A 23,875-nucleotide genomic window follows, 5' to 3' on the forward strand; every position below is an offset into this window, starting at 1 on the left:
TTCTGGGCAGTGAGAATATGATCACTGTTTTCATCTTTGCACTCCCCATATTTAAAAAAAATCCAAATTTTCTTTTTCTTGACTATAAAAATAAACTTGAACATTATTTAAAAACTTGGGAAACATACAAAAACACAAAGGACCAAAACATACACACATAAAACAAGGAAAAAATAAACCAGTAAAAACCTAAATCTCAGTGTGTGCCTGCCTACATGTATGTATGTACACATGAATAGTTACATCATTTAAAAAAATAAAAGTGGTATCATCTGGAAACACAGATCATAAATGTTTTTATATATCAATATAGCTTCCATCAGCCTGATTTTTAAGAGCTAAATAGTATTTCATTATATGTCTGTATCTGTACTACTAGTTTTAGTTTTTAAATTTATATCCCTTACTGTTGGTTGTTTTGACTGTCTCTAATTTTTCTTCTATTAGAAACAAAAATTCTAATAGCTAAATCCATAGCTAAATCTTTGTGTACATCAAGCATTAGTCACAGAGTATTAATTCTTAGAAATCGACTTGCTGGTCAAAGGAGATATACCTTTCTAGGGCTTTGATACATTTTTGCTAAATTGAGCTAAAGAAAGATGGAAACAGTTTACATTTTATTACCTGCTCTTTGCCTTCTATATTAGGATTTTTTTGCTGGCTTAGTGTTTGTCTTTCACTTCTGAACATTACCAGTTTAATGTATGGAAGCTTTTGATTATTATGAAATCAAATCAATAAAACCTACCCTTTCCTTTATGACTTCTTGTTTTGGTGTCATACTGAGAACGAACTCCCCTCCATGCTAACAACATATAAATATTCGCCTATATTTTATTACAATTGTGGCTTTCTTTTATTAATCTAAGTTTTACTTCCACCGAAGTCATACATGTATATAGTTTAGTAAGTCAACAAAGTTTGTTAAGTAAAACCTCTAGTCTCTAGGCCCCCTAGACTTATTCAGAGGCAACCACTTTGAACTCAGCTGATTTTTTTGGTATTTACCTTGGCATCTTAAAATAAAACGTTCATACTGCTACTTTCGATTGTTAGGTTTTAGGTAATAGCTATTGACTTTTCACTTTGGAAGATGAGGATTTAATTAAACAAACAAACAGACCTCTGTCGGGTCCCCACCTACACTACACAAAGGCATACTTGCAACTCTTCTTCCTCTCAATACAGTTATACTGCAATTTTGTTAGATCAATATTAAGTAAATGACTATCAGTGTATGTGACTTGTTTTCCGTCCTGCATGTAGTAGCCAGCAGATTTTCCAGCCTCAGGCAAGCCTTCAGAAGACTGTAGTTCCAGCCCATGGACTGACTTGCAGTCTCATTAGTGTTCCCAAGCCAGAACCCCCCAGCTAAGCCACTCCCAAATTCCTGACCAACAGCAATTGTTGTTTTGAGTCATTAAGTGTTGGGGGCAATTTGTTATGCAGCAATAGATAACACTGCACAAGTTTTTGCTTTCCCTAATTGTCACTTTTCTTTCATTTGCTTACTTTTCTATATACTTCTTCAACCTCAAACTCTTTACCAGTTGTCTAAATCTCCTCTTAATAGATTAATTCATATCAGGTATTCTCATTTCCATCTTTTTGAAGAAGTTTCTACTGGAGCCTTAACCTTATTAAGGCTCCCCTGTATGTCACATGCTGCATCTGTCCTGTGGCTTTCAGAATTCTCTATTTTTGGCATTCAATAGTCTGATTATAACATGGCACAGTGTGGGTCTAACTGGGTTTACTCTGGAGTTCTCTGAGCATCTTGGGTGTGTATATTTATATCTTTCATTAAATTTGGGAAGTTTTCAGCTATTACTTCTTTGAATATTCTCCCTGCCCTTTTCTCTCTCTTTCTTCCTTCTGGGACTCCCACAATGTGTATGTTGATACACTTGATGGTGTCTCATAGGTTTCTCAGGCTCTGTTCATTTTTCTTCAGTCTTTCCTCTTCCTGCATCTCAGATTGGATGATTTCAATTCTTATCTTCAAGACAGGACATCAGTGAGGTCTTAGGAGATAGAAACCATCTTCCAAGGAGATAGAAACTGGACTGGTTGCCGTCTCCCCTGGTGTACAGCTGGCATCCTGGGCTCTCTCACCATCCCCACTGGGATTTCCTTCTGTCTCGTTAAATTTTTTTCTCCCTGGATACCATGTCTTCCTCTTTCTTGGTTTACTCCTCATTTTGGTAGAGAAAAAGTATGTGGGGCTTTTCTTGACACTTTCATAACCCAAAATATTTTTATTCTACCCTCATGCTTGGTAGTTTGGGTACAGAATTATAGGTAGAACATAATTTCTTTCAGAATTACAAAGGTACTGCTTTGCTGTCTTCTAATTTCCTAGTGTTGCCTTCATGAGGTCTAAAGTCACTCCGATTGCTACCATTTGTATGTGATTGGTTTTATTTTGAATTCTTCATGCAAACTTACATGATCATATGTTTATCCCTGGTGTAAAATTTCACAATGATGTACCCTTGAGTGTCTGTTTTTATCCACGGTGTTGAATACTCACAGGATTCTTTCAATTTTGCAATTTATAACCTTTAGTTCTGGGATTAAAAAATTTTTTTGTTGTGGATTTCTTCCTTTACAATTTCTGTTTGTTTCTGAAATTCTTATAATTCCAATGCTGACCCTGTTTGGCTGGTCTCCTGTTTTCCAATATTCCCTTAATTTTATTTTCTCATGCTTTTACAAAGTTTTCAATCTCTGTTGTCATACTTTTAATTTCCAAGACCTCAAAAATTTTCAAGGTCTCTTTTTCAAAATACGGTGTCCTGTTTTTATTTCATGGATGCCATGTCTCTTGGAGGATCTTAATGAGAGCTTTAAATAAAAGTTTCTTCTCCCTTTATAGTCTGTTTCCCTCTAAGATGCTTTTTTTTCTGTTTGCTTTGGTCTCTATTTTCCACACTAAACGCTTTCTTGGGTGTGTGGTAATTCTTGGTTGTCTGTTCATGTCTATGAGCGGAGAACAAAAGCCGCTTAGAAGCTCTGAGCACACAGATAAGGCTTCTCTAATGTGTAGGGTGATCTTCTGGCTGAGCAGATGGGAAATCCCTGAGGTCAGTATCTCTAGTCTTTACTCTGGCAGGAAAAATTCCCCAGAGAAGATTCTTCCAGCGGCTTGTTTCAGGCATAAAGACCCAGCTCTGGCAGTCTGAGAGCTCAGTGGTTTGAGAGCTCGGTGAAGGGAAGAGGTGAGGGGAAGAGGTCTTGGGAAGGGGGGGCAGATAGAGGGGTAAAAGGGTGTCTCAGTTTTCAGAACTGAGCATGCACACATTCCCATAATCCTTCAGTATGGAAATCCTGCCCCCAACTGTGCTTGATGTCCTCTCAAAGCTGGGTTTTATGGGCCAGAAGTTTACACAGCATTGTGTGCCCCTTTTAAGAAAAAGAATACAAAATTACAAACATAAAAAAAGGTATGAAAGTGAATATTTAGACAGGGAAAGAAGTGTAACAAATTACAAGTCATAAAAAAAGCTGATAAACATCAAAAATCAAGAGTAAACTAATATTTTTATTAATCATCTGCCTGACATACCTCTTTATTTTTCCCCTACATTCTTTGGTTGGCTCTTTATATGATGGAGTTAGTAACATCATTTCCACAGAGAGGCCAGAAAGAAAATTAAAACTTTCCTCTAGCATTGTTAATTGAGATTTGTTTTCTATTACTGACAGCTTACAAAAGTTTTTGTTTTTGTTTTTTTCAACTAAGTAGTAATACATAAATTTTAGTACTGTTGTAAATTTTAGGAAAATCTCATGTTTCTTTCATAAGCTATAAAATCAGGGCATTTCAAGTGTTCTTATATAGTGTCTAATCTTAAATGCTCTTTGAATTAATGGCAGTAACCACTTTGTCACAGAAGTCCTATCATGAGTTTATCTTCGTTATATATTTCACATTATCTTCATCAGAAACATAAATGTTTTAATAATGTGTTCGCATGATTTGCTCCTCCTCTTCATTAACTGGATTATCAAACAATCATCATTCCTATTTAAAATGTTTGCCTCCTAATAAATTACTAGCTTTTGGTACAATCTGAAATTGTTTTGTAACAATTTGCTTGATTTCAGAATAATTTCTATTGATTTAACTGCTTGCTTTTATCACTTTTGTTCTGAATTCCATTTTTAATCTATATTCTCCCTTAGTTTTAAACATAAATTTAAAGATTATCAAAAGCATACCCTTTACACATTACCAAGGCAAGTCTGTAATTTCCCACTTGTTTTATTAAAATTTTCCAAAAACACCTTCACAAATTGCAGTTAATACAGCATATTCCCAACTCAGCTCCCCATGGACCCATCCTAAAAAAGGCCAAGGCTACTCCATAGCTGCCTGACACAAGGGGGGCAGTATGAAGGAGAAAAAGGAAAGGAAAACATAGGTCTTCTTACTGATTGTAGTTTAAATACTTTACAATTTCAGAGTTTACAAAAGCAATGGACTGGGTGAACACGTGTCTAGGGCTCCTTCCAGGACCTTGGAAAAGAGCCATGCAAGTGAGGGGCTCTGAAGCATCAACTTCATTAGTTTCACATAGTAAGTCCACCTTTGTGTCCAGTAATATAGAGACTACCTGTTCTAAAGTCTCCAGAGGAGGGAAACCCTCCTTTCTTCTGCTGGGGTGAGGGTAGGGGACAGTAGTGAAATGGAGTTGGGGAGAAGACTTAGGGCTCTAACTTATTCATAAACAGCTTTCAACAAGTCTTTCTTATCTCAGCACTCAGCTTCAACCCCACTTACAGAGGACCCTAGTGCCACCAATCCCGTTTGCTTTGATACCAACTTAACAACTACAATAGCATACATAAACTATGTTCCCATAAGCCCCTGGCCCTCCACCTTTACGTAGGTTCATGTCACAAATCACATATTTATACATTATGAGTTCCAAACCATTTCAATCTCATTACATTTTATGCATTTGCCTTTTAGACCCTGTAGGAAGTAAAAAGTGAAGTTACAAATCAAAAATACAAAAGTACTGGTATTTACCCACGTCATTATCTTTATTGGAGATCTTGATTTCTTCATGTGGCTTCAGTCAATTGTCTAGTGTCCTTTCCTTTCAACCTGCAGAATGTCCTTTAGCATTTCTTGTAGGGTTCATCTAGTGATGACGAAGTCCCTCAGTTTTTGTTTATCTGGGAATGTCTTAATTCCTAATTTTTCAAAGAGAGTTCTGCTGGATACAGAATTCCTGGCTGGCAATTTTTAGCTTTCAGCACCTAAATACGTCTTCCCACTGCCTTCTTGCCTCCATAGTTTCTGATAAGAAATCAGCATGTAACCTTATTGAGGCTCCTTTGTTTATGACACATTGCGTCTCTTTTGTGGCTTTCAGAATTCTCTATCTTTGGCACTCGATAGTCTGATTACAACATGGCACAGCGTGGGTCTATTTGGAGTTCTTTGAGCATCCTGGATGTGTATATTTGTGTCTTTCATTAAATTTGGGAAGTTTTCAGCAATTACTTCTTTGAATATTCTCCCTGCCCCTTGCTCTCTTTCCCCGTCTTCTAGGACTCCCACAATGCGTATACTGGTATGCTTGATGATGTCCCACGGATTCCTCAGGCTCTGTTCATTTTTCTTCATTCTTTCCTTGTTCTGCACCTCAGACCAGATGATTTCAATTGTCTTATCTTCAAGTTCAATGATTCTTTCTTCTGTCAATTTCAATCTTATTGTTCGGTGCCAAATGGTACTTTTTAATAAAATTGGGCAATCATAAATAGAAACTTAAAGTTTACACAAAAGCATAAAATTCCAGCTTTGTCCCTCCAATAAAATTCCTGGGAACACCCCCTTGATAACAAATGTTCACAGTCTACCTGAAGAAAAATTTATAAATGTACAGACTCAGAGACAACACTGGTGTTCACCTGTTTTTTTCCAGGTAAATATTGCTGTGTAAAAAACCACCCCAAAGCTTCGTGCTATAAAACTACCATTTTTTTATGCTCAAAGATTCTGTGGGTCAGGATATTGGACAAGGCACACCAGGGAATGCTTTAATCTGCTCCAAGATGTCTAAAGTCTTCACTGGTTGACTCAAAAGTCTGAGAGTGACTTCTTGGCTCAGAGCTGGAGTCATCTGGAGGCTCCTTCACTTCTGTGTCTAGTGCCTTGGCTGGGATGACTCAAAGGCTGATCTTGGTTGACCAGAGAACCTAACACGGCCTCTGCATGTGGCGTGAGCTTCCTCGCAGCATGGCAGCCTTAGGCTTTCATGGCTGCTGAGGGATCCAGCACGGATTCTCCAATGAATAAGGTGTTACGCATGGAGCTGAATCCTGAGGGTGCTGGATCAAGACAGGGGAGCTATGAAGTTGGTCAAGAGAGTATTGAAATGACAGCACTCTCCCCTGGTAGAGAATCCATCACCTTGACAAGGACACCAGTGCTAATATGCTGCTGGGACGGCACTTAGAAGCTTGGAAAATGATGCATAGCATTCTTTTCCATCCCTAGCAATACAGAGGATCCAAAGCAGTTCACATTCACATGGAACAGATAACTATGCACAGTCTTGCCTCAGGAACTATGCTGACACTCCTACTCTTGGTCATAATACAGTATAAAGGGATCTGGAATGCCTGGATCTGCGCTGGCCAGTACAGTAACTGCTAGCCACACATGGCTATTGAGTGTTTGTGATGTGGCTTGTCCAAATTGAGATGTGCTCTAAGTGTAAAATATACACCTATCTTTGAAGAGTTAGTACAACAAAAAAGAATGTAAAATATCCCATTAATAATTATATTGATTATAGTTTGAAATGATAATATTTTGGGTATATTGGGTTAAATAAAATACATTAAAATTAATTTTACCTGTTTCTTTCACCCAGCCATCATCGTGTGAGCAGATCCCTTAAAATAAATCTATTTCCATATATTCAGTTGGTTCTGTTTCTCTGGAGAGCCCTGAGTGATACACAAGGCCATGTTCCTTTCCAGCAAATCTCCTGGTGCTCCCCAATGATATGTTCTCTGAGCCCTAAGAGACATGGAATATCTGACCAGGGAACATCCTGTGACATGCAGCCAGATCTGCCTGTCACGAGCTCATTCTGACGGACCCCAGAGTGATTAGGTCAGGTAGCTCCAACGGTGATCAGCACAAGTCCAATCTTCTTTTGAACCCCTCGAGGGAAATTTCTATTTGTTACTGTGGTCTTCAGTTCTGTTTGGTTCCTTTTCATTATTTCCATCTCTCTACTGATATTCTCTTTCTGTTCAATTATTGTTTTCCTGATTTCCTTTAGTTCTTTGTCCATGTTTTCCTTCAGCTCTTTGAGCATATTTAGGACCATTTACAAAAAGCTTTGTCTGGTGTGTCCCAGCTCTGGTGCCCCTCATTGATGGTTTCTAATATTTTAATCTTCTCCTTTGCCTGGGCCATCACTTCCTGTTTCTTTGTATGTTTTGTAATTTTTTGTTGAAACTTGGACATTTGCAAATTTTAGTGTGTTATCACTGGAATTTAGACTCTGAGGTGTCTGTTCCTTAAGCTTGTGCCCAGCTAGTGCTATCTCAGAGCTTCCCTTGAATGCCAGGAGCCAACAAAAAACAAGAGAGAAGGAATAAAAGAAAACTCCTTTCCCAGTTTTGAAGACTGACCTGTGCGAGTGCTCTACTTCAGGGATTATCACAAAATGCGCTTGGAGAACAGGTCCAGGCCAAAGTGTGGGGGTCTCCCTGATCCTTTCTGCTCATGCCTATTATCTTGAGCGTGCAAGGAATTTGACTTCCCCCTTTACAGGGATATGAACATCCTCTCTTCCCTAGGAAACAGTTTCCTCCCGGTCCTGGGCACTGCCTTGTATATCCTACAGCCAACAATCCCTTGCTCCAGGCAGTCACTTTGCTGCTCTCCTGCAGCATTCTGTAGGATTGCTCTGCTAACTGCCTTTTACACACAGGCAAGTTCTGGGACAGTGAGTCCTTCAGGCCACCACCTGACAAGACTGGGCCAGACATATATGTACCCAGTATATGCAGGAGAGCTACTCTGCTTTCTCTGGAACTGAGACCAGGGATCCACAAAGGAATAATGGGCCAGCTCCAAACAGAGCCAGTGAGGGGATGGGGGATGGGCCAGCCAGCGTGCCATGAGATCCTACTGATTTTAAGTGGCCTTTTTCTTGATTTGCTGCTTACCCTGTTACTGCAGTCCTTTGACTGTTTTCTGGAGTTTTGAGAAAGATGTTTCTGCCAGCCCTTGCTGGCTGTTCAAAGCTTCTGTAGGGGGATGGGGTCCCGAGTGTCTCACACCGCCATCTTGATTGGCGCAGGGCCTCTATTTCAATACATTTCTTTTTCAGATAATTTCCTGGCTGTTTTCATTTATTATTATTTTTTTTCAACACAAATTTCAAAGTCACCTCTGGTGGCCCCCCCAAAAGAAATCCCATAAGGATATTTATTATTAGAAATGTATTATATTGATAGACTAATTTTTGAAGAACCTATATCTTTACAAATATTAGGTTTGTCCATTCAAGACCATGATATTTATTTCCATTCATACAACTCTTTTATTATGTGACCTAGTTTTAATTTTCTTCATATAGGTCTTATACATGTATTTTGTTAAATGTTACGAACCCAAAGTAATACTAATGTGAATTTTCCAGCCCTATACTTGTTAGGTACATTCCCTGGAATTTTCATTTTTGGTTATACTGTGGATGGGATTTTCTCTTTCATTTTATTTTCCTGGTATATAGGAATGTTATTAGATTTTAAATATTTACCTTGAAACCAGGCACCACACCTACATATTTAACCTATATAGCCCAAAAGAAAGTTACCTGGAAAACAAAGAACTAATCATGTTTTCTAGATAGTTATATAATTTGAAAATAATGATAAAATTTGCCTTTTCTTTTTCAATATTTATATCTTATTTTTTTGTCTTGTGTTAGTGTACTGGCTAGAAATCATAGGGAGAAAAATGTTCCCAACCTTAGTAAAGATGCTTTCTGTCCGGTCTTTCACTATTAACTATGAAGGGGGTTACTGGTTTCAGCCAGAAAGCTTCCAAATCATAAGGAAATATCTTTTTGTTCCTAGTTTACTAAAAGAAACAAAGACTGGATTTTAAAATTGTATCAATGTCTTTTCAGCATGCATTTAGATGACCAGTTTGTTCTCCCATGACCTATTATTATGATGAACTGTGCTAATACATTTCCTAATATTGAGCCATCCTTTCATAACTGTGGTAAAGGGTACTTGCTAACTTTCATGCGTATATGCCTTGCTTTCTGATTATGAAACATAAGCACCTTAAGGGCAGGGGATGAATGTTTTACCTCTTTGCAAAACCTGCAAGTTCTGCACAGACACAGTGCTATTTTCAACCTTTTCATTAAATTAATAATCAATAAATATTTATTAAGGATCTCCTTCATACCAAACACTATGCTAGGTTTTAAGGATATCAGAATGAACATGATCGGTACATTCTCTGGCTCTCACGGTGCTTATAGTCTAGTCTTATGCACGGACTAAGCACTGAATGAATAAGTAAATGAATGAATTAAATAAGTGCATTGCTCTAGTCAAGTTTTCTGAAAAAAGGTACTCTTAGATAAAGCTATAAAAAGAACAAAGAAAGGTAATATCATTGTCTTTGGTCTCCCAATTCTTATCTGACTAAAACAAAACCCAAAGAGGATATCACCAGTGAAAGTTTCAGTTGGAGTTAAGGGACAGTACTGAGAAAGAAAGTGGAGCTGCCCATTGGCACTGAAAGTAAAGCCTGGTAAAGGCACAAAATTGTGGGCCAATGGAAAATATTCTGAAGAGCCTAAGAGGAAATAGGAAGGAAGAAGAGTCTGCTGAGTTCACTCAGAGGTTGTCAAATGGTAGATATGCTCCCACTCTGCTAGAGAAATAGCCAGAATACTGGGGCAGGTGCCCTGATACAAGCATCAGAGATTCTCCACCACTGCAACCAAGCATTCTTGCAGGAAGCTGTGAAAGGTGGCAAGGAGGGGAAAGCAAGAGGGAAGAGGAAAACACCTATACTTCTACAGGATATTCTGCTACTTCCTCCCACTGAAGCCATGATTTCATCCTTGTGGCTCTGTTCCCCTGCTGGAATGCGGGGCTTCCTTATGAGAAACAGCTGCTTTGGAAAGTGGGGCAAGAATGGCAACATCACAGCATCTCCAGGAGCAGTGGTGGCCTTGGCACAGCAGGGTCACATGGGGCCAAAGGTGGCAGGCCCCCAGGGCATGGAGAGTCTCACTGGGCTTCAGTTTCCGCCGGGTCCTCCCCTTGGAACTGTGTGGCTAAGCAGAGGTCCAGAGACAAGACAAGTCCTGCTCCCCAGAGAATCTCTGTGTTCTGGAAGAAATCAAGAGGGCTCTTAGCTCTCTGCCTCTGGAATAGGACTTCTTACTTTATTATGCTTGCCATTCCACAAACATGAGCACCAGAGGGCAGGAGAAGGGCTATTTTGGTCTCGGAAACAAAATGGAGAAAACATTTCTCTCAATCCTACCCTTCGCCAAACTCCAACATGCCCCACCTCAAAAAACAAAAAAAAAGCTCTATGTGTACAGAGGGAAAGGGGCAAAAAAAAAGGATTCCATTTTCTTTCACAATAAAGAGAAGTCAACAGGATGTTCTCCAAAGCTACAAATATACTTTTCAAACAGTAAATATCTCTATTAGCAGCATGATGCCAGTTGGCTAATTCTGTCTCAGTAAAACCTTGCCAAAAGAACTCCTGCTCTTGTGTAATGTCTATTTACAAAAACAGCTCTTTTGCATTTTCAATTTGCTAGGTTTCTCAATCTTTTGTTTCCCTGCCCCCTATACTGCAGATGCAGAGACAAGAGGCAGGCCCAGATGGCAGTTGGGTAGGGATCCCCTGGTCACCCTAGCCGATCCTTTGATTCCTGACTTCTTTGGAGAATCTTCTACTTCCACTACCAAGAAGAGTATACAGAAACTAAAACCTAAACATTCTTCCTTGGTCTTCCTTCACTTGGCCTCAGGAATTTGTTTCTTCTGAACATGAATGAGCCAAGGTCTAGTGTGGAGATGGAAAGAACCCTGAAATGAAACAAGTGACTCTACCCCACTCCCTATCTTTCTGATATCCCTAGCTGGGCAAGAGATCCACTTTGTTGGTTTGGTTTTGTTTTGTTGGGGAAGGGGGTTGGTGGTGGTGGGGGGGTGGTGTAAGGAAGGGAAGGCTGAGCAAAGAGTAGGAGGCAGTAGATAGTGGCTGAAATGCTGGCTCCCCGGGGAGTGGTCTGGGCCTGAGTCACTGTCTCGGCAAGAGCAGGAAGGTGGGCGAAAGGCAGCAGCTTCTGCAGGCTGGAAGGACAAGCCCTCCCCCCACCCCCATCCTTCTGTTACTCTATCCTCGGGCTTACTGCCTTCTCTGGTCTGAGGCCCCACCAAGGATACCATCACCCTAACAGGGCAGGGGCAGGGCTTATCAAGAGTCATCTGGCTCCGGGAGAGCAGCTGCTTGTTGGATGCCATCCTCTCTGTATGAGGGGCCAGCTGGCCACGATGCCAAAGGGCCAAGGAAAGTTCAGCTCAAGCAAGGACATGAGAGATTCCATCCCAAGGGAAACTAATTGAGCTGTAAATGATCCAATTCCAGAGCCTATGACCACAGCCTCTCTGGCCCCAGCTCAGCCCATCCCCTAAATTAATGGGATCCAAAACCAGAGCACATAGAACATTGCCCTGGTTCGCCAGCAAACCAAGGAAGTATGTGTGTATTTAAAAATAAAAGGCATGACTCTGTGACTTGGCTGATTTGTTACTTGGACCAGGACAATCATCCGGTTCAGCTGTAAGCCCTCCGTCCCCCCTGCTCCCAAGGCTGATCTCTGAAAAGTAAAGACAAAATGAATCACAGAACATTAAGAGTCACAAGGGATCTTAGAGACCGTGTAATTAAAATGGCCATTTATTGAGCATCTACTACCGCCAGATTCTGCAGTAGGTGCTTCACATAGATCAGTTTAAACTGGTCCACTCCTGTATTTCACCTTGGTTAATGGTGTGGGCTCTGGAGCCAGACTGCTTGGGTTTAAGTCCTGGTTCTGTCAATTACTAGCTGGGGGACTATGGGCAAGTTATCTAACCTTCCTGTATCTTGAATTCCTCATTGTAAAATAGAACAATAATACACCTATCTCATAGGGTTGCTGTAATGATTAAATAAGCTTAATGCTTAAAACAGTTCCTAGCATATAGTGGACAGTCTCTAACTATTTGTTGTGAAGATGGTGGTGGTGGTATTTTGATGCTGAAAATAAAACTGAGGCCCAGAAGGGGTGACTTACACAAAGTTACATGGAGATAAGCAGAAGAACCAGGACCAAGGCCCAGTTATCTAAGAGCTAAGTGGTCCCAGTTGAGTGTTCTTTTCACTATACCCCAAAGAATGGTTAGAAAACCCAAAATTATTTTTTCTGTTTTTGGGGCAAGAAACAGCCCTATTCCATAATGAACCACTACCAAGCCCAAGTTACTAAGTTTGCTTAAAATTGAATTTTTATGTCCAATGTTATGCTTTTGACATTTATCCATGTTGATAAGCATAGTTCTATTTCATTCATTTTAGCTACTACATAATATTTCATTATACAAACATATCAGCATTTATCCATTCTCCAGATGCTGGATAGCTACAAACAATGATGCAATTAACATTCTTGTACCCGGCTCCTTGTTTCACAGGTGCAAGAGCTTCTCTGGGTTATAGGGTATGTACATCTTCAGCTGTATTAGGCATTGCAAAATCTCCAATGTGGCCGTACCTAGTTATGTTCTCATAGGCAGTGTATGAGACTTCCCACAACTCCTCATCCTCAGACACTTGGCATTGTCAGACTTTAAAATTTTTGCCAGTTTGATGGCTGTGAAATGGCATCTCATTGTTCCTTTAGTCTGCTTTTCCCTGATTGCTAATAAGACTGAACATCTTTCTTTAGACTTTTGTCCACTTGGGTTTTCTTTTCTGTTAATTGACAGTTTAAATCTATGGAATGAGTTCTTACAAAATAAAGTTCTTATAAAAATAAGTTCTGTATTTCTTATTAGAACCTATTAAAAACAACCAAATAAGCAAACAATCTTATCTTTACTTGGCTGGGGTCACAGGCGATAGCTTATAGTCTAAATTTTTGTAATTAATTCCTAGATAAGTGTTTTTCAAACCAGAGCACATCGTTCATTTAAACTGCTACATCATAGTCCATGGGATACATACATAAAAATTACTCATGAACTCAACTGAGGTGAGTCATTCTTAACAAAAATGAAAATATCAGAGCGTGTTGCACATACCCTGCATGAAACTTTTATTACAAGTGCAAATGTGTGTGTGGGGGATGGGTTGTGATGTCAAAGGTATTTCTAACAGTGTATTGTGGGCAAAAAATCTTGAAAGCCACCGTCCAAGTTAGCATCTCTGGCTCCATTCTTTCTCTTTTCCGATCTATCCTGCAGACCACTGCTAAATTAACCTAACTCAATGCTCTTGCCATGCTACTTCCCAGCTCAAAATCCTTCAGTTTTCAAAAGCCTAGGCTCAATTTCAGTTCCTCAATACAGCACTGAAAGCACAATACAATATGCCCCCAAACTAGAGTGCCGATTTCCATCAATGAAGCTTCTACCCAAATCACTATTTACTAAATCCAAAATGGCCTCCTGACTGTCTACCCCAAATACCCTTTATGCATCTTTTCCACACCCTTCTTCTAACCTAGATCCCTATCATTCCCCATTGAAACAGGAAACACTTGCTAGTTCAGTTAAAATTACATCTCCTGCTTGAAATCTTTCTTGATAATGCCATGCCAACATTTCATGATCTTCGTCCCTCTTTTGAACCCCTGACACTTTTCCTATGCTGGCTGAAGACAGAGATCAACTATTACAGTCTTTTGAATGTAGCACAGACTGTACATTATAAATGTTCAATAAACATTAAACCAACAAATGTTTACTGACCATCATCTATGGGCAACAGCCTATACTGGGTCCCACTTTGTGAATTAGCCACCAAAATAATGGGTTTGGAAAAACAACTCTAACAGCTTAATTACCAACTCTAAATGTTAACTCCACAGGTTTACTTGAAGAATATAATACCTAAGAAAACACTGGGGGAAAAAAAAAAACAAAACCAAACTCTTTTGACTAAGTAACTGTAGGACTCAAGACACTTGACTGTTTCCAACTGCTCCAAAATCTGGAAAAAGCCCCTCCCCTTCTTGTAACAAATACCTGAAATAAGAATGAGATTGTACCCAAAGCAATGCTATGCATGGAATCCCATAGACTTCTTCAGTCCTTATCTGCTAGGTATCATCATGTTCTCTAAAAATGAGAAAAAAGCTTGGAGAGCGCTCAGCCTGCCCAAAGTCAGAGCAAGTTCAGTGGTAAAGCCATCCCAGGCAGGAAGATTCCATAGTAGGAAGAAACTGAGAAGGCTACAGAATGAAAGCCTGCAGGACATAAAGGACTTCCCAGAGCACTTCATGTGTGGAAATTGACAATTTCCTATAATTCACTAGCAACCTGGCAGTACAGACAAATCCTAGCAATATGTAAAACCTTCCTTTGGGATCACAATAAGCTTGGGAATGGTCTCCCATTTTTCTGATGCTCCTGTTCAAGTGGAAAGAATACTCAGGAGACACAGGTTTTAGTTCCAATTCTGCCAGTTACTAGCTGAGTGAATTCTAACAAGTGTGAAAGGGGGATAATAATACCTGCACGGCATACTTCAAAGGGTAGATCTGAGGATGAAATTAGATAATGGATGAGAAAGTAATTTGAAAAGTTAAAAGCACCACACAAATGTAAGATAGCAATGGTAATAACAGGAAAAAAGACTCCCTGAGAAAATGTGTGAAATGGAATGGATGGTTCTGTCTGACCTAGCAGTTTACCTACCCCCCTTTTTTTTTAATATTCCATCCATCTACTTCAACAATTACCTATTAGATACTGTGTGCAAGACAGTATGTGTACACAAACATGAAGAAGTTGCAGGCCCTGCTCTCAAGGAATTTATGTGGGAGGGGCAGATGTCTGATGCCTGGCAGAGCATGGAAGGGCTGTAGAAGTACTAGGAAAGTACAGAAAAAACACACCAAAGTAGCTTGGGAAGGGGGGAGGGGGGATAGAGAGGAGAGGGGAGGAGAAAAATCAGGAAGGCCTCACAGAGGCTTGGATGCTACTTCTGAGAGTCAATTTTTTTTTTTTTTTTTTAATAACCTGACGTACAAACTCTAGCTCAGCAATACAAAGCAAAGAGATTTTCTTCCTCTTTGTGTGGGGTTGGCATTTCTACAATTTTGTTCATTTTATTTTCTTACATTTGTAAAGCCCCTTATTTTGTAGTGTGTACGTTCATATGACGTATAGAATGACTAAGAAATCTCTTCTTGGAGTTGGAAGGCTCTTGAGGTCAAATAGTATAACTTCATGTCATCCAAGACAGGCTTCTTTTTTCAGCATTTTCAATGTTGTGGTTCCCAGTTTCTGCTAGAAACTTCCAGTCTCCTCAAGAGGCTGCCAATTCACTGTTCAGAAGTTCTTAGATGTGACCAGACATCTGCCTCCCTGTCACTCATTCTCACCCTAATGCCTACCTGTTTTCTGGAGCAGCCACCAGAAAAGACTGCTTTGGAAAAAATCATCTGGTCTTCTCTAAGCTCAACTCTTCCTCTTCTGGCTAGCATTCCTCATATGTCTGTAAGTCAATTTAACAACAGTACTCCTAGAGGATCTTCATCTAAGAAAGTAGCTTGCAGGTTTTGCATATTTTCATCTTAAAACTTTTCCTGAGCTGAAGCAAGTCAGTAAATGAAGAGTCTTCATTCATGCATTCAATCAACATTTACTGATTACCAGGAACAGTGCCAGGGATACCGTGATGACCAAGAGACAGTCCTTATACTCAACTACTCATAGCCTAGTGAGGTTACTGACAAGTGAACCAACAATTTGAGTACAGATGCCTACAGAGGTCAGAGGAGGGGTGCCCACCGTAGCCTGGCAGGGTGTGGGGGAGTGGTTCAGGAAAGCCCCTCAGAGGAGGTGAAGCTGGACCCAACTCTTGACGGATGAGTAGAAGTTGGATGGGATGGGAAAGCATTTCAGGCAGAGGAAACAGTATATTTAAAGGAGCAGAACCATGAGAGACCGGGAACAACTTTGAGAATTGCAAACACAGGAATGAAGAGGAACAGGCTGATCCAGAAGGACCTTAATGGCTACAGTCCAGAGTGAGGCCTTTACCCTGAAGATGGCAGGCAGCTTAGAAAGTGAGAACAGAAAAAGACTGAGAATTGATGCAGAAGAATATCTTTATTTAAGGTGCAGACAGAAGCAGAAGAGTCCAGAAAAGTCAGTCTCCATTCTTTTCACAACAGATTGGGTGGCAAAATGTCAGGTAGGATCATCTGCTCCACTTTATAGATGGAGAAAACAAGACAGAAAAAAGTTAAATGCTTGACCAGATCATACTGTGACTGTCCGAACCAGAATTCAAACTCAACATTCTAATTCCTAGTCAAACTTATCTGCACCACCTCTAATTTTCTTTATTCTGAGTCAAACTACTGCATCCTTAGGTGCAGAAAGATTTCTTCCAGTATACTTTTAACCTCCTCATGTAAGCCCAAATCATCAAGGTATATGGTGCCCTGGAGAGAGCTAATCCAGACTAGAGTCACTATTCTTATTCTACTTATTTCTCCCTCCATACCATAATAAAGAAAGACACATGCACCCATAGATGAGGGGAGGGGTGCGCACACTTGACCTGGAGCCAAGAAGTGAATCAGTAATCTGAGATGTGAAAATCAAATGCCATCCTCTTAATAGAGCAGACTTCTGGGCCACCTTGCTGAAAGGCAGATGGGTGGATGGGTGGATGAATGAATGGATTGATGGTGCAGGAAGGCACCAGGTACCCACAAAATAAACAGGGGGTGGGTGGGCTGCCGGCACAGAGGAAGTAGAACACAAAGACATCTCACTCCTCATGCAAAGTTCAGTGTACAAAGGGCATCAATATTGGACATTTCTCACTGTGACATTTTGAAAGCCCAGCCTAACCCAGAACAATGGTTACCCTCTGGGGACCATGGGCTGCATGCCCCTAGGCCTTATTCAATGATGGATGGCATATCCCAAGCGCTTGGTGAACTTGACCTTTGGGCATCAGCCTCCCATGATGGCTCTACGTCACTCTGCTCTCTTCCCCCACTGAGAATTCCAGTCTTAGATGAATGGACGGATTCATTCTGGGAGCAGGAAAACCACTCTGGGAGTGAATCAGAAGGAACCAGCCCAGCTCCTCTTGCCAGCCATTGAGCCAGGAACTGAGTGCAATTGTGTGCCCAGGCACTGGTGCTGTTCCTCTCTCAGGGAGAGAGGGTCAGGGTCCACGCAAGAGATGACGTAGAAGTCCTCTAAGGAGGAAGAGAAAGGAATCTCAGCTTTGAGGGACAAAGCCACCCTTTGGTTATGACCCTCAGTCCGAGGAGGTGCCCAGATAGCTAGCTAATGTACTGGTAAATCAGCTCTACTGGATAAAAATCTCTGCTCCTGCTATACGGTAGTCAATTCCAACTCTCTCCATCCCAATAGACTTTAGAAAATAAGCTAACAATTTCTCAGAAAATAAACTTTCTGCAAGATGGGTAGAAACAACTGCTCTTAGATCACCCAGAAAACCCTTTATCTTCAGTGCTTTCTGCTCTACTCTTCTCCCAATTTGAGAAGAAAAGATCAATTCATTTTTTAAAAAACTGTAAATGCCAATCTAAGCAATATGCATCTGTACTTTACGCTTTTTATCTTGAAAAATTACACATGAGAACTCCAAGAATTCAAGACACAGCAGGCAAGAGGACACCTGCATTACAAGGCTGGGGGATCCAGACTGACACTTCAAGGAAGCAATTACTTTAGGAAGGGGAATTGAAGAACTGTCACTTTGCCCATTATTAACGAAGTTATAACAAGGCTGGCAAGTTAGCTTTTATAAGGCTCCAGCCCCCTTCAGCCTCCTGAAGCAAAAGGTGGAGGGAAAAGGAGCAGCTCCTGCTGGGGCTTATTAGGGCCTTGCTCCAGGCTTCCCTTCACCTGCTGACACTAATTGTCTGACATCTGTCCATCAGTCTTAGCTTGAGAAGCAAAGGGGGTGGAGGAGAGACACAGAAATGGCTTAGAGAGCTATTAGAGAGCTATTCTTGATGCTGTCTGACACATCAGCTACTTGTGACCAGAGCTTGGAATGACAGCCTGCAAAAGTCTTCCTGAAGGATATTTTATTATCTTCATTCATTCACAACTAGTTATCATGTGCTTACTTTCTGTAATGAACCAGGACAGATTCTGAGGATAGAACAGCAAACATGGTCCCTACACAAATGGAACTTGGATTCTAAAAGGGTTTATTTGTCTGGTTATCTCTGGGGGTCAACATATTGATATAAGGTTATCATCGTAGGATCTCCTGTGGTCTGGGGCTGTGGATATGATGGTCCTTGGATCTGAAGGTAAAGTCCTTCACGTGGCCAGTCTCTAAAGAAGCCCCAGAAAAGCGAGTCATAGTTGTCTCTACTGTCAATATAAATAATCCAGAGAAACATATAGGGATTACCTTATGGGCAAACTGAGTCTTCTAAATCAACCAGAACACATTACAAAGTGTCTACTATGTGTCAAGTACCATACAGTTCTGCAGCAAAGTACCAGTTCTGGATTTGTGACTCTTCTACTCTGAGATTCCCTAACTTCTTTTTCCCTGGCATGATAGTTACCATAATGTTTAAACTTAACTATGTCTATTTTAGAGGGAGAGCATTAGTTACTGGCCATGGAAATGATTACAACTAGTACAACCTCATACTAGGAGGGTGGGCAATGAGGGAAGAGGGGTAATTCTTGCTCCTCCCAAAAGAGAAGCAAGTTTTCTTTTGTCTTTTGAAGACCGTTAAGTGGTGCAAAGGGTAGTTATCCGAGAGCGAGTGGGTTTTATTCAGCGAACAGGGCTCAAACTGTCAGAGAGGGTCACACTTCTGGGGCTGATGGGAGTGGTGGAGAGTGTCCACAGGGGAGAAAGAAGACACTCCACTTCAATGGATATTTAAAAGAAGAGGAAACAAGGAAGTCTCACTCCAAGCAGCTGGGAAAAGACGGGGTCGGTTCCTCGGAACAGAAAGAGACAGGAAACAGGACTCAGACGCGCATACAGGTTAGGGGGACTCCCTCCCCCCCATTTCCCATTGCGTCCTGACGAGAGATGTAGTCTCCAGGAGAGAACCCGAAGGAAGACCTGGTGAACGACCCTAGAACCGAGGCCACTCGGGCCCCGCTCTAGGGCAGAGGGGTCCGTGCGAGAGGCGCCGGCACCCGCGAGCGAAGACTCAGAAACGACGCAGGGGCAAGGCGCATCGCGGGTCTGGGGGCTCCAGCGACCCCCTGCCGCCCGGGCCTCACTCACCAGCTCATGGTCCCGACCCTGGCCCCGACGTGACCGATGCACTGGCCGTCGGGGTCCTCAGCTGCAATTCTGTCCTCTGGGATCACTTCCGGATTCAGCCAGTCTCCAGGAAGTGACGTAACCCCGCCCCCTCTCCCCGGAAGATGCGACTGAGAGGGCGGGGACCCGCGCATTAACCTTTTCGCTGCTGCGTGCGTCCTGTGGGTTTTCTTAGCTGGCGACCCTCGCGCCATAGCCTAGACCTCTGGGTCTCTTTTCTCCCTTAAACAATGACTTGCAAAATTCACTTCTGCTCTCTACACGTGCCCCTTAATTGGGCTATTCATATTTTCTGTTTGTTAAGAAGACAAGCAGTCAAGACACCGCTAGCAGTAATTATCTATGGGGGAAGGAGCCCGGATCTTGGGGACAGGGCTATGGGAGACACTTTTAAAAGTCACCGTATGCACTTTTGTATCTTTTAAATTTTGTACCATGTACATGCATTACCTGTTTAAAACAAACAAACAAACAAAAGCACAAGGTTCTGAACAGGTAGAGACTGCGTATCAATAGAATAAGTGCTTTGAAGGGAAGAATGTTCTCTAGATTTGCTCAACAAAGGAGGATGCAAAGGAAGGACTGCTCTCTGTCTTCCCGTGGTTCCTTCTGTGCTCTTCACTACAGAAATCCAAATATGTGAATGGTCCCTTTCTTTGTACTCATCCAGTTAACAAATATTAATTGAGCTCCCACAGTGTGCCAGGCACTGTGCTAACCTTGGAGGATACAATCATGAAAAACAAACAAACAAACAAACATGGTTCCTGCCCTCCTGCCCTCATGCCTTCGCAGAACTACCTACCTGGAGGTGATTACAATTACAGTAATAATATATGATGGGAAAGAACGGGGTGCTGTAACAGCCAGTAAGATGGCCCCTCACCTGCACATGGGGCTTTAATGAAGGCTTTCGGGGGAGTCATGTGTAGGCCGTGTCCTGAAGGCTAAGTCAGGGCTAGTCAGGTGACTCTGAGATGAGGAGTGGGAAGGGTCCAGGCAGAGGGGACTTGGCTAAAAAGAGGACTGAGGTCCAGGCAAGCAGCTGACTTGCCTCAGGTTTCCCAAAGTAAGAATTCAGGGCCTTAATCATTCACAAGCTGCCTGGGCCCTGGGCTGTGTTGGCCTCCTAACCTCCAAGTGCCTCCCTGCCTTAGAAGACAGAAGAGCAGGCAGTGGTCTGTGTGGGTAACTGCTGGTCCACCAAAGACTTTCTCCCTAGGAGTCCTGCTCCTTCAAATAGACCGCAAGGATTTCAGGGGCTGCTAGGGGTGTAGCTAAGCTTATGAACTAGAACAAAAGACATATATATGACTCCCTGTGATTTGTTCTGACCTCCCAGAGGAGGGTGGAGGGCTTGGCCAGGAGGAAAAACGAGGCTCAGAGGATTGTACACAGGAGGGAGTCTCCCATTTGTGTTTTCTATTTCCATTCTTGAAAGAATTTTGAGTCCATTGAGTCCATTATTGAGTCCAGAGTTTAGCTCAATAGGGCTTTTCCAACTGGGGTGGGCCGACAAGCACATTACACAGATCAACCCTATCACCATGTTATTCCTTGGAAAACATGTCAAAATGAGCACCTTGAAGAGTAAAGAGGAAGAGAAATCACCAAAAAGAGTGTGGGCAAAGGTAGGGAGGGTCCTTGCTACTTTGCACAGGGCATGATGGATGGAATGAAGTGCTGTGTGTATGAATCTCCTGGCTTTTTAGCACCTGTGGATGGATCACCCACCTTCCTCCTCCCTTCCCCATACTCTGCCTGTCTCTGTTACTGCTCCACAATGCTAAAGAACTTCCCCCCAAAAAAGTAGCTCAGGCAACTGCCATATTCCAAGAGAAGCTCAATTTCAAGACTGGGTAGCAGGCCTGGGGGCCTCTAGGAAGGTATATCTTTTAGCATGAGAATGATGAGCACTGGGCTAAGAGTCTAGCAGAGTCCTGGGCTCTAGTTCTTTCTCTGGCACTGATACTGATCTAAGACAAGTCACGTCCCCTCTCTGGACCTTGGTCTCCTCATCTGTTGGATTAGTGGGTAGATAACATCACCAGAGTTCCTCTTGAAACATCCTGAGGTTCCAAGTCAACTATTTTGTGCACTCTAGAGGCCTTTGGTCAATAGGTGGAGGGGAGAGGCAAGAGAGTGGGCCTCAATAGAGAGGCAAGCCCAGAGAAGTGAGCAGACCTGAGGATGTCAGTGATGTCTTGGGATGAAACCAAATATGAATCTTCTGGGAAGGAAGAATTCAGCCTGAGGCCCAGCTGGGGCTGTGCTGTTTACCTCCAACCTCAAGTCTTTAATGTAGCCAGCAGAACCTTTGGGGTTGCTGGGAAGAATGCTGGCTTCCAAAGAGTCTGGAAAGCACCTGCTTCGAGCTCAGCTCCTCTCCCTCACTGTGGCTCATTTGCTCACAATGCAGGGCTTTGAGGGTTGCTGGGCTGAGGATGGACGGCTGGGCATTCTGCTGTCCTGTGGACCCACCAGTTTCCCTCCCTGAGCCTGACATACCATGCAGCATTGATCCCTGGGGAGCTGGACATGAGGAAGCACAATCTCCCACTGCTGTGGAAAACAGAGGGTCTCCAGACCAAGGGCCAGGGGTTATGTCTTTCTTTATTGTAACCAAAGGACATCAAAATGCAGATGGTCTTGCCCCTTTGGGAGAGGGATCTAAAAGGAGCAAATTCAATTTCCAAGTGGAAGTTGAGAGTGGAGGAGCTTTGGGGAAAGGAGGATGCTTCTGGTTTAAAGCCTGGTAAATACTGCTCCCTTCCCAGAAGTCTGAGGCTGAGGAAGTTAAGGAGTTTGGGTAGCAGAGATTGACTTCAGAGGTACAGCTGTTTACCAGAGGGGAACAGCAGAAGAACCAACCTTGCCATCAGTTCCCTGACCTCTCCTTGGAGCTTTTTACTCAGAAATTGGTAAGCAGATGCTCCCCCACTGAACCTGCTCTCTGGGCTTGTCATGTACTGCTCTCTCCCAGCCTTTTGCACATGGATATCTAGGGCTGTCCCTCTGGCTCCTTCATCATCCCAGCCTCTAATAAGCTAAGAATAAAGATTCTCAGAACCTGGACCTGGGCCATAAGGGGCTTCATTAGAGCTACCGCTGAAGGGACTGCATGCCAAGGGGCCACATCAATGGGCTGAGCTCTCTTGCAGCCCTGAAGGCCTGTGTGCCTCAGGGAGATTCCTGCAGCATAAATTAAGACCAAGGCCCTCAGATTTCTGGGTAGTTTTACTGCCTCATTTCTTCCTGCTTTGCACTCACTCAGCAAGATGCCTCAGAACCAGAGCTCCCTGGGTAGCCACGGGCCAAGGGCATGGGAGGAGAAGCAAGTGTGGGAGAACATGGAGGATATCAGGGTTAGAATTTCCATTGGTGGGTAGTCCACACTGATTGCTCAAAGATAGAAGCGAAGTGGCACATCAGAAACTGAGCTGGCAAGCAGCAGTTAGGGCCAGGAATCTCAGTGTGGACCCTGACTCTGCCTCCAAGTAGCTTAAGGGAGTCTCTTCTCTAGGCCTCATTTTCCTTTACTGTCATGTGAAGCATTTAGGTCCGATCTGGGATGGCAAATGGGTGACAGCCTATGTGCCAACCCTGATCTCCACCTAGTGGCTATCTGGGGTTCTGTGTTGAGGATTCTGGGAAATCTCCCATTGGTGGGAAGTTCTGTGATTGATTGGTAATGTCTGCCTTGGATAAGTAAGGGGTGTGACGGTAAACATTCCACTTGACTAGTTGTTGTTGTTGTTATTGTTATGGGTTAGTGATTGAACACCGGTGATGTACCTGGCCCCATTCTAAGCAGTTCACATTTAATCCTCACAACAACCCTTTGAAACAGGTACTATTATTATGATCATTTTACAGATGAAGGAGCTGACATGCTGCCATTAAGTGGTGGAGCAGAGATTCTAACCCGGGCGGCCTTGCTCTGATCCTTCTGCTTTTCACCACCATGGTATGGCGCCTCTCCTAGGTGACTCCTGAGGTTCTTACCAACTCTGTCAAGACAAAGCAGGGTCAGAAACCAGCAGAGAGATGGAGCCAGGAGAGGCACAGACACTGAATGGCTGGGAGGCTTGGGACTGGGGGATGGGAGGCAGCACATGCACCCAACCAGGCACCTTAAAACCCTTCCAACGCTTGGCCTCCTCCTGGAAACTTCTATATGCTTCCTCCACCTTAGAGCACTCAGGCCCAGCAGGTGGCAGCACCTGGCAGGGTGGGAGAAAAGGGCAGATCCTCACGTGGCATGGAAGTCCT

General features: G+C 42.5%; 1 protein-coding gene across 5 annotated transcripts in view; it reads right to left on the bottom strand.

Moving 5' to 3' along the window:
- The window catches only part of BIN3 (bridging integrator 3), a 56,099-nt gene extending 36,439 nt beyond the window's left edge, over window positions 1-19,660 (bottom strand). For 4 of the 5 annotated variants that reach the window (XR_005213410.1, XR_005213409.1, XR_005213408.1 and 1 more), the window contains exon 1: window positions 19,565-19,660. Coding sequence is in view for 1 of the 5 variants with exons in the window: in XM_037813466.1 (XP_037669394.1) it covers window positions 19,565-19,572 (8 nt within the window). In the remaining 4 variants the exon portion in view is untranslated. The remainder of the gene's footprint in view (window positions 1-19,564) is intronic. The other variant, XM_037813467.1, reaches the window with a different exon arrangement.
- Window positions 19,661-23,875: the final 4,215 nt, after the last annotated feature.

This window comes from Choloepus didactylus, chromosome 20 (assembly GCF_015220235.1).
Source record: "Choloepus didactylus isolate mChoDid1 chromosome 20, mChoDid1.pri, whole genome shotgun sequence".
Taxonomy (NCBI): Eukaryota; Metazoa; Chordata; class Mammalia; order Pilosa; family Megalonychidae; genus Choloepus; species Choloepus didactylus.